General features: G+C 39.8%; 2 protein-coding genes across 3 annotated transcripts in view; one reads left to right on the forward strand and one right to left on the reverse strand.

Annotated features, from left to right (window-relative positions):
- Positions 1 to 12180, reverse strand: part of mib1 (MIB E3 ubiquitin protein ligase 1) — a 59244-nt gene extending 47064 nt beyond the window's left edge. The window contains exons 1-5 of one of the 2 annotated variants that reach the window (XM_088430496.1): positions 12005 to 12180; positions 5334 to 5543; positions 4333 to 4530; positions 4091 to 4255; positions 2095 to 2188 (exon numbers count right to left, since the gene is read on the reverse strand). In XM_088430496.1, the coding sequence (XP_088286622.1) occupies positions 2095 to 2118 (24 nt within the window). In that variant the 5' untranslated portion in view covers positions 2119 to 2188; positions 4091 to 4255; positions 4333 to 4530; positions 5334 to 5543; positions 12005 to 12180. The remainder of the gene's footprint in view (positions 1 to 2094; positions 2189 to 4090; positions 4256 to 4332; positions 4531 to 5333; positions 5544 to 12004) is intronic. The other variant, XM_088430495.1, reaches the window with a different exon arrangement.
- On the forward strand, positions 539 to 14456 carry abhd3 (abhydrolase domain containing 3, phospholipase). The gene is made up of 9 exons (XM_088430501.1): positions 539 to 829; positions 2009 to 2172; positions 5346 to 5528; positions 7812 to 7857; positions 10078 to 10190; positions 10916 to 11089; positions 11774 to 11822; positions 12021 to 12186; positions 12436 to 14456. The coding sequence occupies exons 1-9, from the start codon at positions 668 to 670 to the stop codon at positions 12615 to 12617; spliced, it is 1239 nt and encodes a 412-aa protein (XP_088286627.1). The 5' UTR covers positions 539 to 667; the 3' UTR covers positions 12618 to 14456.
- Positions 14457 to 14603: the final 147 nt, after the last annotated feature.

Consider the following 14603-nt stretch of genomic DNA (forward strand, 5'->3'; position numbering starts at 1 on the left):
ATATAAATAAACATCTTAACATACATGATGTATTGGTCCATCTTCTGATTGAATCAGTGACTGCTTTCTTTACATCCGATCAATGATCGGTTCCAAAATCCTGATCATGGAAATGATTTACTCCTAAAAAGTTGAAACAGATATATTATTTCAAAAGTGTATCAATTTTGCAGTAAATAGGTGCCCCTGGAAAATGGCATTACAGTATTAATGGTTACTTGAGTACAACGTTTGGCCGCTATACTAATTTCTGCCAACTTCCTCTGAGAAACTTGTGATTGAAGTCTCTAAATTGTGCATGGGTGTGACTACGAGTTTCTGTTTTGAGAATGGTGACAGTCTCACGTGAAGCTATAGGACAAACGCTTAAAAAAAATGACCGGAAAACTGCAGTCCGCAGTTCCCTTTTACTGTGGCGAGGGGCATCAAGGGGTCAACGTTATCCAGCGAAACAGCGCCCTCGCCTGGTCATCTTTGCACTCGCACCCGGCACTCCATGCCCTCCCCTCCACCCACATCAGGTCCCCTTGACTGTCTCCTTCAGTGCATGCAGCACACACACAAACACACACTCCCGCACACACCTACACACACATAGAAGGTGTCTGACAGGCGAGCCGGCCGCTGTCCTCGCAGCCCAGCGTGACTTGAATCGAGGCACCTTGCAATGATCTCGCCGCACCTCAATTTGGACGTTTTGTCGCGGGACCTGTCTCATTATCTAGAAAACCAAGTGAAAGTTGGTCTGCTGGGCTCGGGCGTGGGATTGTCTCTTGTGCTCGGTTTCAGCGCGGCGTATACCTGCTACTACCTCATCTCGGTGGCCAAGGTAAAACAGCGCCGGCGTCATTATTCTTGCGAATTATTATGGATTATTTTTTTCCACACGTGAATGTGGTGTTAGTTGCACCGGCGTGCGGCAGCACTAGCAGCATCACCACCTCCGTGTGGTCGGAATGACGCTCGACGAGCTGGCCGCCGGTAAAACGAGCCTCTGCATTTTTACGCTATCGTTGCATACATTAATTTGATAATCCCATTCCTAAAATACATGACATATGCACTCACGTGTGCAACACGTATACACGCGCCTATATATACACACACGTTCATGTAATCAATGTGAAGGCAGTTACAGTTCACCGGATGTCTCAATACTGTAAGGCTAGAAGGGCTCGAGCGCGCCCCCTAGGCATTTTTAAATGGTATCTTTTATTACGCTAGCTATATATTTATTTATTTTTTTTTATAATATTTTAACTGTGGCGTCGGCGGGCTCAAAGTGCAAAACACAAACAAAAGCAAAGGAAAACGACGACAACAACATAAACTTTACCATCACTTTTGCATTGAAAAAAATCCCCCAAAATTTAACAAAAGCAAATGAATAAACGCAAACACAAAAATGAAATGAAACAGCAAATAATAATCCCGAAAAAATAGTCACAACAGCAAATAAAAAATACAAGACAATCACAACTGAATTAGAATATGCAAATACATATCAAACAAAACAACAAACACTGAATTTGAGGTTGAAAGGTTTTGTATTTTTGTGTTTTTTTTTTGTTTGCTGTTATGATTAGACCTTTGGTTTTCTGTCTTTTAATATGATTTTTGTGTTTCGATAGTTTTGTTTTCCCATATTTTTATTTTTGTTGTTTATTTCAAAACTAGTCTTTGTATTTTTCATGTACCATTGTTTACTTTTTGGTTTTTGATCTGCTGTTTTGTTTTTGTTGTTGTTGTGTTTTTCACTTTAGAGCCACTGTAACAAGTAAATACATGAAACCACTTAATGTTTTCTTTTAAAAGACCCCACATGAAATTTGGTTTAGGAATTAACACTACCTAATGTATAATGTTTGTGTTTATAGTGTACTTCACTTTTGGCTATAGTTTAATTACATCAATAGTTGTTTAGTTGTTGAACGTAGCAAAAAAAAAAAAGCGCTGCTGTATATTTAACATAACCTGCACGGTGACATTTGCTTGTGTCTTTTTGCAGAAGCCGCAGCTCATTTCTGGAGGCAAAAAGTTCTACCAGTTCCTGCGCGAGCAATGCCCCATTGTGTCAGAGACCTACTACCCCACCTTTTGGTGCTGGGAGAGCCGCATACAGACGCTGCTCAGACCTTTTGTCACGGCCAAGCCCGGAGTAGTTTACAGGAAGTAAGTGTTGACTTTGCTGTAACAGAAGAAATGGGAGTGCAATTGTGTTATACAGTCAGGCATTCTGCCTTCATTCTCTTTCACAACTACAGTATTGTAATCTGGGTGTTAAGTAACACTGCAAAGATCAGAAGACAAGGGAGGGTGATTATGCCTCTACTCTGGCATTGTGCAAAAAAGCTTATGCTTGTGGGAAGAAAACAAATGCCACCCTTCCTGCCTCAAACAGTAAAAACAAATGGCAATAAATGTGTGTGTATATATATATATATATATATATATATATATATATATATATATATATATATATATATATATATATATATATATATATATATATATATATATATATATATATATACATATTTAAGACTAACAGATTAATTGTGATCAATTAATTACATAGTTAATGCATCATTTTTGGTAATTGCATTAATCTAATTTTTAATCTCTAATTTTATGCTTTCTATATGCTGATTACATCCATTTTTATGCATCACATTTATGCTTGAGTTGTTGGCAGTTGGAAAACAAAGGTCACTAAACACCCTGAAGTGGATACTTATTGGCTGTAAAAAACACTCAGACGGTCGCTTTGATAAAGGTAGAGTGATATGCATTCTGTGTAAGCAGCTTGCTTAGCACAAACGCAACTTGAAGCTTAGCTTCCCACATCAATGTAAAGCAGTTAGCTGTGACTGCAGCCACAGCTAACCAAAGCAACAAAGATGCTAATGTAGGAAGCCATAACAAAGCCAAATTGAACTTAGGACGCTCAGCATTTCATTAAGTCTGAAGAGCACTTGAAATAAGTCCAAATACAGTAGAAGGCATATGGTTACAATTGTTTAAGTGTTAAAAAAATAAATGACTGAAGAAACTGTTTTTTGTTTTTCTTTGATCTGCCACAATGCATCAGATTTTTTTTTAGAATTATTAATTAGGTCAATTAACTACAGAACATGTTTTTTTTATTCTGATTGTGCTGTCAAGCCATCCATTTATTTTCTAGGGCCGCTTATCCTCACAACGGTCACAGGCTTGCTGGTGCCTATCCCTTCTGACTTTGGGCACTTAACTGGTTGCCAGCCAATTGCAGGGCATTCCCGCACCCAATCACACCTAAGGACAATTTAGTGTGTCTAATACACCTGCTACGCATGTGGGAGGAAGCCGGATGGGTTCGGGCCGGGGCTGGCACTGAAAGTCATAAATTCCCCATGTTTGAAATAAACGAACCCTGTCAAAAGACAACATAGGGAGAATATAGTGCTTGACTGAAAGGTTTAAATAATGATTCATGTACAGATTGTCCTCTTAATATCATCATTGGTAATCTCACAAGGACATTTCCAGTGCTAACGCACATTGTTTCCATCCTAGTGCTGTTATTAAAAGTGACAGCTACATTTGCTTGGAGTAATGTCTCAAACGGGATAGGACAGCTGCACCTTCAACTCCCCCTCCCCATAATGAAAACGTTAAGGGTTAACCCGAGGACAAAGAGGGCGACCAAAGTGTTTTGTCTTTGACAGCGCAGGTGAAACAACGCCGGGGATGAGCTCTCTGTTCGGCCCGGTGCGTATTTCACGGAGCTTCTGTAATTTCATGCTCCCTGTGCTAAAGGTGTAATGTACTCAGGCCAAGGTGGAGCAATTGATGGCGTATATAAGGATCGGCTAGCGCAGTGCTTTCCGTCCCGCTTTTATACTTTACAAAGCACACTAGTGACTGTATGATCGCTGGGGAAATGAGGCAGCTGTCAGCGAAGGTTCTGCTCCCTCATCCAATTCCTCCATTTGGCTGCGGCGCGATCAATACGCCCAAGTAATCACTTCCCCTACACCAGAAGTGCTTTTAAAGACCAAACCGAAAGACAGAAAACGTATTATGGGTTCGAAACACTTATCGAGTTTACCACTGACGTGTCTGCGGCATGACTTCGAAACCGGCAGGACACCGGGCTACTTTAGAACGCCTCGTTGTCGGCCGTGAGTGTGCGCACAGCATGCTGACAAAGGTGGAAGCGCATGGCCACTTCAGAGTGCCTCATTGTTGCATTGTGCAAAGCCATTACGTCGACCTGGTGGGAAAAATTGCAGTCACTCTTGATGGATAATCGAAAATAAGTATTCCTATAGCATTTTGTTGGTCACTTACCAAGTGGTTTTGTTTGAAGAAAAACTCTTTCACATACATGAGAACTTTGTGTAGATAGAACGAGATGCCCTTGACAGATAAGTGAGTTTATCATTTTGTATTTGACTTCCTTCTTGTAGTTCCGCCCTTCCATAGTCTTAAGGATTTTCTCTTTCAGTCGTCCCTGCACATTCTAACAGCCCACCACCGGACTTCTCCCTTCAAATAAAAGAAAATCCAAAAAAAGACAATTGGTTTTCCAGACTGTTTCAATGATCTCACCTGTTGTTTTCCCGAAGGTCACTGTGGTTTCTTAAATCAAAATAAAAGATGGGGAGATCATCATCCTTTTCCTTCTATCAAGTTATGACAGTTTTACCAAAAATGACGAAAGTTGTTTTTTTTTCCTGAATTTGCAAACTCCCGCTTTAAATGGGAAGCAAAATTGAAAAAAAAAAATCCTCACAATAGTCTCTTATCTGTGGCACCAATTGTCTAAGCCTCATAGTGTAATTAAATAAATGTAAACATCCATACGTTTTCCACGAACTCATTCAATGCCAGGGACACGTTTTCACGTTTTTTAAGCATCCACACATTCAATCCCAGATACTTAAGTATTGATTTAACACTTAGGTATCTGGAAATTAATGTCCTTAATGAACTTTAATATCAATTTAATACTTAAGTATCTGGAATTTCATGTCTGGACTCTTAAAAAAATATGAAAATACGTACCTGGCATTGAATGTTAAAAAAAAATGGCGGAGGCATACAGTGCTACTATGAAGGCTTTTCCATCCTGTACCATTATAAGACATGACCAAAAGAGCACAAAACTAGTCCTAGAGCTGTGGACATGTGTTTGCAATCATGGTTAAGAGAAAATAATGGAAATTTGTGAATAGAAAATTTCAAATAGGTGAGTGGTGACTATATTTCAATGTGTGTCCTACAATAGGCTAGCACAGGCCGCCGAAGGTAAAGGTCATAAAGATGCACAAGGATGACTGTATTCCCACCTTTCTCCGCAGTGAGCTTATTAAAGCGGCAGATGGAGGACAGATCTCCTTGGATTGGTTCGATAACGACGACAGCCTGGCTCATCCCGACTCCGCCTCCAGACCCACGGTGCTCCTCCTACCCGGGCTGACCGGCACCAGCCGAGAGTCATACATCCTTCACATGGTCGAGCAGAGCCGAGATCTGGGTTACAGGTGGGAGATCTGGGCCTAATTCGTAAGAGGGAAGTGCACTTAATGGCAAAAGCTTGGCATGCGAGGCCTCGTTTTATTTATTTAGGATGCAGATGTTCAGTCCAGAGTACACCCTAATTAATCTTTCAGTAGCACATTTCATATACCTGCTAAATTAGCGCATCGGCGCCATAACAGTTGCATACTGTGAAATGTCACAAAGTGACACAAAAAGTCCCAGTCAACTAAATTGATGTATTAGAGCTGTAAAAAAATGGAATAATCTGCCTTTAACTTTCATACAAACCCTACAATAGATATCCCCCAAAAATACAGACAGAGGACATGCCATTTAGCTACTTTTTCATTTTACACAAAATCCAGCAAAGCAGAATATTGGTGATTTTCACACAGCCTGCAAAACTGACTTGCATAATAGAATGTATTGCTGCAAATGAGCAACATGTTACATGGAAAACATAGACAAAACATTGAAAAAACCCTTCGTCCCTAATCTATATTATCCAGAACACCTGCAAAATCACCACGTTGAATTCTTAACAGAAGATCACCTTAGACCCAGCCTATTCGTTTGTTTTTACTGCCGTGTCTATTTTGTCTCATCGAGACAGCAACTCCATCAACCCAAACGTGTTAGACATCTTTAGAAATGACGTCCCCTACTGAGTACATTAGGACTAAGTAGGGTAGCTCAAATGAGTCAAAAGATACAGACCATGTCCACTAAATTGGACACATTTGAAGAGGCTTGTGTCTCTAGAGCATATTGCTCTGAAAGTAGAGTATGGGCAGCTTATTGAAATAGATTGTTTTCACACAGAGACCCTGCAAAATTTCTATCAGAAGACCCGCCATTCAACCAGCTTTGCCTTTTACACAGAATCCAGCATAGTGGGATAGTTGTTAGAAAAATAGATGTTATCTGATGAGTTGAGCGAGGTAAAAAAATGTCGTGCCTAGCTGTGAAAAAATACTGTGTCATACCTTGCTATGTTCTGCGTAAAAGACAAGGACAGCATATTGCAGAATCCTCGTTAAAGCTATTTTGCAGGTTCTCTGTATGAGAGCGAATCAGGATTCATGGTATTTTCAAAGAGGATTTGTTTCTAACTTTTTTGAGGCACAATCACAATAGCCTGCCTCTGTAGGCTCTACACACACACAAAAAAAAACTAGACTGTTACAGCTATTTTGCAGAGTCTCCATGTGAAACGGCTTGGGGGGTTATTTTTGGTGACGGGCACAAATCGCGCAGCGCTGTTAAAAGCTGATTTTGCCACATTTGGGAAGCTTGGTGAACTCAGCATCTTGCGCCCCTCACCCCCGTGTGTTCGCATTTGTGTGTGTTTCGCTTAATGACTTGCAGCTTATCCTTGCCACAAGCTTTGCAGCTAAGCCCAGAGCAGCTTCAGAGTGCATGCTGCAGTATGTTTTTTTAAAGCGACCCCCCCTCCCCCCACCTCTTTGCTCTTGCCTAAAAGCCCCACCCCTGCTGCTGAGTTACTTTTACGCAGGCCCTTCACATAATAGATGACTAGCCAAAGACGATGCTGATGCTGCATGTGCACCATACAAGCGGAGAAAAATCATTTCTATTTGAGCGTATATTTGTCATTGTTTATGCAAGCGACGCATTGGGAGAAAATTTTCATCAAATGTATTCAAGAGACACTTATGAAATTAAAAAAAAGTATAAAAAAAGGGATATATTATGCAAAATTAACGTTAGAATCATTTTATTTCCAATAGTTAGCTTAATGCGCTAACGCTAGTCTGAAGACATGAGTCTCATTAATTTTGCATCACTGAAATTTGAATTAAACAGAAAAATACACCTTTTTAGCCAGCTCAGCAAGCGGCCATTTTGTCATTGACTATTAATGCCCTGAGCAACTGTGATGTCATTTTCAGTTGAAAAGGATGAATTTTGCTGCTTATTTCATATTCCGCAATATTAATCAGTATTTTTACCTGTGAGGCTGCAAAGAATTTATTGTTTTAAAGACATTTTGGGGTTTTACGTCCCCTTTAATGAATGAATGAATGCAAAGTGTTGCCATGTTTGGCAATAAGGGTCGATGGGTACAAATGGAGTAATTACAGTAGTACAGTATGTGGCGTGTGGTGAGCGTTGGCTCATTTGCATGAGACAGGACTACATTAATCCAAACTATTAATGATAGGATGCAGATACTCATTACAGAGGGTACTGATCAGAAATGATTGCTTCTGGTAAAAACGGTGAATGAAAAATCGCCCGCGCGTGTGCTTTGTATGTTTCAGAGCCGTGGTTTTCAACAACAGGGGTGTGTCAGGTGAAACTCTGCTGGTAAGATTCCAACAAATCAATCAACCAAACAAATCTCAAATTTCAAACCGTCATCATCTGTGCAACAGTTACGAGACTTCCTCTTGGCAAGCATTTGAACTATCATTAGCATTAGCGCTAGTCACAGATTTTATAGTAACGTGGCAAACGGAGGTTTTTTGGAATATAGGCTCACATTTTATTTATTTAAATATTGCTAATATCAAGTTGAGTTTGGTAGCACTGTAACTCATATCTGGATTGGGGGTTTAATACCTTCATTTTACTGTTGTTAACCTCTGTCAGGAAATAACGTTGCTGCTAATGGAAAGGATAATGACAATTTTTTTTTTTTTTTTAACATATTCCACTAAGGATATGTCAGCCTAAAAAAGCTAGCCGTCCTGACACCATGTTTAATCTCCTCACGCTGTATATTTAGCCAACATAAGGGACTGGCAGGGGTGGTACGTTGCTGCGTCGGAACACTCTCACGAGCAATTACCGGAAATTACTGCTTGAAAAGTCAGGGTTCATGAAGTTGAGTCCATTTTATTGTGTGTAACCTTGGCACAGTGTCACCCGGCCAGAGTAGGGGTCTTTGTCCCTCATTTGAATTGGGAATTGTGCCACGTTCTGCGCACATGATTTAGCATTTATACGCTTTTGTGCTCGTTTTCTGTGCTAGTGTGAACGCCATTGTGCATTTTTTTTTAAATAGGCCAGGCTTTTAGAATGACCCCACTGTGTACCAACGGAGCTCATTTCAAGGCCTTGTAAGCCTCTGCATTACAATGAACTAGAGGCAAAAAAAACAAAAAAAAAACAATAACAGTTTCACTGCGCAACATGAAACTGGGGGTTCATGACAGGACGCACAAAAAAAGTCTCAAAGTTTCTCGGGTATTTGAGGAAAGGCAACAAATCCAAATATATTCCTGCAGGCTTGTGGAGGAAGCACACAAGGGGAGAAGTAAACAAGAATGTAATGGTTAGCCTGAGTTTCTGCTTGAATTTTAATGACGGGCCCTGAGAACCTGGCGAGTCAGCAGCATCAGGAGAAATAGGACGGACGGACGGGCGTCCTGCCCGCGGAAGGGAACGAATGAATGTTTTAAATTGTAACGTAACCTGCGCTGTCCGACAAAGCAAAAAACAAAGAACCCCTACATCCAGCGTGTCGACATTGCAATTGAACCAACTCTACATTAAAGATAAGATACTCGAGAAGCGCAGCGATTAATCGGCTGCTGATCAATAATCAAGTTAATCGACGATTCTTTTCAGTGCTGCCCCAATGAAGCTTTTTATATTCAGTTCAGAATTACTTAGAATATGCACCGTGAAGCCATTTAAAAGGAAAAAAAAAAAACACTCACCATAAGGAGGAGTAAAATCCACTGCATTATTCGCCACTTAAGCGAGCCTAACTTGAATACATTGATTTCTCCATGCGGTAAAAAAAACAGAAAGAAATTTAGATCCATCAAAGAGCCACACTTTTGGAACAAGGAGGAAAGCAATTACCATATTTTCCGAACTATAAGGCGCACCTACAAGCCTTAATTTTTTTGAAAAAGCTGATGGTGCGCCTTATAATTAGGTGTGCCTTATATACGGATAAATATTGAGATTGGGATTGGTAGATGGGGAATGAAGTGATGAAGTAAGCTTTACCTGTTTCTTTTGTGTGTTTACAGTTGAACAAGCTCGATCATATTGACATTGAGTTATTATGCTATTGAATGTTTAGAGTCATTATTTGAGTTATTATTTTTATTGAGTATTACAATATTGTGATTGAAAAAGTTTTAAAATATGTCATTAATTGAGGGTGCGCCTTATAATCCGGTGCGCCTTATATATGGAAAAAGTTTTAGAATGTCATTAATTGACGGTGCGCCTTATAGTGCGAAAAATACGGTACTTGGCTTCTGTAGCGTGTGACATAAATGTTTTATTGGCAGCAGAATGTAAGAAGCGGAATTGATGTCTATCATGACAATAACACAATTATAACACCCGCCCGGCAGAACTTCGGGTGAGACGATCCACTAGTTTTACTCCGTTCTCCTTGCAGTTCCATTCTACTTGCAAGTAAAACTATTTTGGCTTCTTCATCGAGTAGTGTTTTTCTACGGATGAACCTGACAGTCAAGTTTCCATAGATTGGCGCAGAAAAATGGATGCAAAATCTTTATTTTTCCGAATTAACGAAGATGTTGTACCGTCCTGTCGCAGACGCCTCGGACCTACTGTGCAGCAAACACGGAGGACTTGGAGACCGTCATCGAGCACATCCACACAAGCTACCATACGGCGCCTATCATGGCAGCGGGAGTGTCCATGGGCGGGTAATGAAGCCACTTGCTCCGTTCGCTGAAAAATGTTGACAAACGCGACTGACAGCGGTGAGCTCATTGGGCGGGGATTAGACGGAGATTAACATTAATACCTCCACACGACAAAAATCCAGCGTACACGGATCACTCACGTTTATTAATTTTGTCCAGCTCATCATCCGCTTTTGGCTGAGTCTGAGACATGAGGGAAATCAAGCTAGGCAAAAAAGCGTGTTACGTCAAATAGTGGCCTCAACTCCAGCGATTCCCAACCACTTGTGATTTTAGATATCAGATGTGCTGTGAGAAATGATTAGTAGTCACGGAAGAAGTATTATTTATTTCAAATAATCTACTGCATGTTTGTTCACCTATTTATGCCAGTGACATATACTTGTAGTAATAGGCATAACAATTTATAACAATTAAAGGGGAGAAACAGAATTCTGATTAATGCTGCGCTAGTGGATTATGAATTAAGAAGCAAAATCCACTTGCTATCTTCTAATTATGCGATTACAATGTTTTTCGATGTGTTTAAAACGTGTTTCTTTGATGTGAGTATATTTATACGCGCACAGTAAACGTGTTTTCTCCATATTGCAAAATGTCACCTATTGCTGCTGTGACTGGATGTAGATCCTTCAATTTACTATCAAGTCAATTCTCTTAATTCACTATGAATCAGTTACATCATTTTTTAATTGACCCCGCCCCCGTTTTTTTTGGCCCTCCAGAATGATGCTGGCTAATTACTTGGGGCGTAAGGGCCAGGAGACGTGCCTGAAAGGGGTGGTGGTGTTCTCGGCAGGCTGGGACGTGTTTGAGTGCACGGCTTCGCTGGAAAAGCCGCTGGACCGCTTCCTCTTCAACTCCTACCTCACCAGCTGCCTGCAAGCCTCGGTGCACAGGTCAGCCGCCGGGCCACAGCGGGATTAGCGCGCCCGCTAGCTCCCTGCTAATGCTATAACAAGAGCTTGTAGGGGCTTTAGCTGTCTGGAGATTAAATCGGAAATGCGCATCTTTTTTTTTTGCTTGGTTTTTGACATTTCTTTAAATTAGGGACTGCACATCCACAAAAGATTTCATATGTACATAATTTCTTATTTACTATTAGTGATGTAATAATGTGATTGTATTGTTTTATAATTTTATTAATAATGTAGGGCAAAATATTAATGTCTTACACTATTAATGACATATAATAATTTAATATATATATATATAATTTTTTAAACTATAAACATGATTACTATCTATAATTTAGCATTAAATTTATATATAATTTAAACATTCTTATACATGATTAGTATTATAATAAGTATGATCATAATATTGCCATGTTTAATTCTATAAATAATGTATGAATAATATACTACACTATATTACTATTGCCACGTTTTAATAATGCTTTTTTATATTAATGATTATTCCAGGACCGAACCAATATTTGGGTCAATTTGATTTATACTTATACAATCAATTTATATTCATACAAAGATTTATAATGGAAAGTCACACTAAAAATGTTATTCATTTAAAAATCAAGTTCTGCTTAAATGTGCATGTTTTTTTTTTCTCTATTTGCCCAACAGACACAGACCAGTGCTTGAAAAGTGTTATGACATCGACCACGTTATGAAGGTAGGTGATTTTAATCACCCCTCATTTTAATCACACCGCCTTCATAAAAACCTGGTTGTCTCTATGTCGGTGTTTTCAGATAAATGGGCGGGGTCTCCAGGATAGTTCAATAACCGGGTTTTGTTTTACCATTTCCCTTTCTGCAGGACGGCGATATTTTAGGGCAAAAGAAGCGCACTGACCCCATTTCTGTTACAGGCCAAGACCATCCGAGAGTTTGACGAGAGGTTCACGTCCATCATGTTCGGTTACGCCACCAACGACGACTACTACCACGACGCCAGTCCCGTCCACAGGCTGAAGTCCGTGCAGGTGCCCATGCTGTGCCTCAACGCTGCCGACGACGTCTTTTCCCCATCTCACGGTAAGAGACTTTAAAAGGAGTTCACGCGTCATCTTGTTTGTGTATGTATGCCTTTGAAAAACTACAACTGATCATTTGACATACAAGTTTTGAAATGTCCACCGGGTTTTCCCACTGTGTATTTTTATGTGATTACATTTTCAAATCCGTGCAAAAATGTAAACATTTGATTGAAATGATAGTTATTTGTGACACCAAAATGTGCAAACGTCAGCATATAAACGAATGCTTGCCTGTTGTGTTTGTCAGCCATCCCCGTGGAGGCGGTGAAGCAGAACCCTAACCTGGCCATGCTCATTACCTGCCACGGCGGCCATATTGGCTTCCTGGAGGGCCTGTGGCCGAGGCGGAGCACCTACATGGACCGCGTCTTCCGCCAGTTCGCCCGCGCCGTCATCGAGCAGGGCGGCCGACTCAAAGACCTCTCCTGAGAGCCCCCCCTCCCTCGCTGCATTCCGTCCGTCCTTCCATTCCATTTCCATTGACCTGCTTTTATCTTCTTCATTCATCCATCCATCCCTTTCTCCTGCCACAAGCAAAAACAAAACAAAAGTTCTGGTGTGAAGGGCACATCCTATTAGCTGCAGACGTTTTGATTTATTTATTCCTTCATACAATCATTGATTGTAATATTAAAAACAAGCCTAAGTGCTTAGAACAATGTTAAACATGACAGCACTTCCTTTTCACATTCATCAGTAGGATGTTAGCCCTCAGGGATTTTTTTTTCTTTGGACTGGATTATTTTCAAGTCACCACTTCCACTTCCTTTCTAGAGATTTTTTTTTCCCCAAAGTTAAAGCTAAAAACACATGATTGTTTTGTTTATTAATGACTACAAAACGCGTAATATCATTTCTGTGCACGTCAGCAACTTTGCACAAATTCAATGAATGTGTGCTTTGGTATACTTATGCAGATTTTTGTGCATTTTCTTATTGTACCACTGTCAAAAAAACTGTAGGCACTTTAAAAGAAATACTAAAATGACTATATATGTACATATATATAACATTTGTTTTGACGAAACCAGGCATATATCGGGAACACTAGTTATGAGTTCTTGACAAAGTATGAATTTTCCTCGAAATTGATTTCTAAAAAAACAACCTCTTTAAGGTTCAATTTTCATTTCCCAGCAGCCCAAAAAATTCAAAATGTAATTGAAGTGTGTGAAAATAAGAGATTAGTCAACGATGCACACCGTTGCTAGGGAATGTTTTAATCCAACAAACTAGCTAGCGCGTCATTCTGAAGTTGCTTCAGAATGACCTAAAACCACTCGTCCCCAATGTCATTTCACGAAGGAGTTACATAAATTTACAAAGCGACCTCTGAAAATCGAAATCATCATTATATGGCTCTCCAGCAAGACATCGAACAGAAACCAGGCGGATTTGCAGAAATGTCAACACCTTTCCAACACGTGGACAAGTCTACTTAACGAAACTGCTGTTCCTCACCTCGTTGCAGCTCATCTTGTCAATCGAATATCGGCAATTAATCCAAATCCCCAGTTCCACGATGTCTTTCTCTAACGAGACTATTTTTACCTTTAATTGAATGCGTTTCATTCGTGCATTCAAGCACCTTGCGTCAGGACGCCGGCCATGTTTTGTTTACAATGGTGCGCGCGCCCCTCCCACCTGCGGAGAAAAAAAACCAAACAAACAAAAAGAAAACGATATTAGTATTAAAATGCGTTTTGAATAATCATGTACGCCAATAATGTAATGTAATAATAATGTATTGATGAAACTTTTGACGTTTGCACACTATTGCGATGACACGTCACTGACGTGACGAATCAGTCTGGGATGTGCAAATTTCCATTTTTATGCTTGGTTATTTGGTGAGCGCTAACCCTTCCAACAGCGGAGAATAAAAGTTAAAAAGAAATCGGTGAAACTTTTAAAATGTCTTTTGAGCAATCGTGTATTCTAATGATGTAATGTAATAGTAAAATTAGTAATAATGTAATGTTAAAACTCTTGAGGTTTACACCGATCCAATGATGTGACGTGACGAATCTGTCTGGGACGTACAAATTTTCACTTTTATGCTTTGTTTATTTGGGAAGAAATGTAAAGAATATGATGAATGAAATGTGAACATTTAAGATGAAAAGATATTCACCTGTTTCGGTCTCCTTGTGCATTAATGCAAGCAGCATATTTTGGAGATGTGTAAATCCTGTAATACTGATGTCACTTATTGAGAAAAAGAACATGAACAAATCTTTGTTTGACCATTAAAATATCATGCAGTTATATTTTCTTTATCAAATACTCGCAGACGATATCTCAGAAATTAATTGAGGGTTGGGGCCAAAGAACAATTTTTGCCCAATTTCATGAGTTGAGATGATAAACCTCAGATTTTAAAGTGTTCAAATCTGATGATGTCAATACCTGCTA

Source organism: Hippichthys cyanospilos, chromosome 12 (assembly GCF_059441005.1).
Source record: "Hippichthys cyanospilos isolate Australia breed blue-spotted pipefish chromosome 12, RoL_Hcya_1.0, whole genome shotgun sequence".
NCBI classification, from domain to species: Eukaryota; Metazoa; Chordata; class Actinopteri; order Syngnathiformes; family Syngnathidae; genus Hippichthys; species Hippichthys cyanospilos.

Excerpts from the sequence above, each read along its gene's own strand:
- abhd3 (XM_088430501.1), top strand. The coding sequence starts at position 668 with ATGATCTCGCCGCACCTCAATTTGGACGTTTTGTCGCGGGACCTGTCT. Across the intron at positions 7,858-10,077 it reads TGTCAGGTGAAACTCTGCTG|ACGCCTCGGACCTACTGTGC; the intron begins GTAAGATTCCAA and ends GTCCTGTCGCAG. Across the intron at positions 10,191-10,915 it reads GCGGGAGTGTCCATGGGCGG|AATGATGCTGGCTAATTACT; the intron begins GTAATGAAGCCA and ends TTGGCCCTCCAG.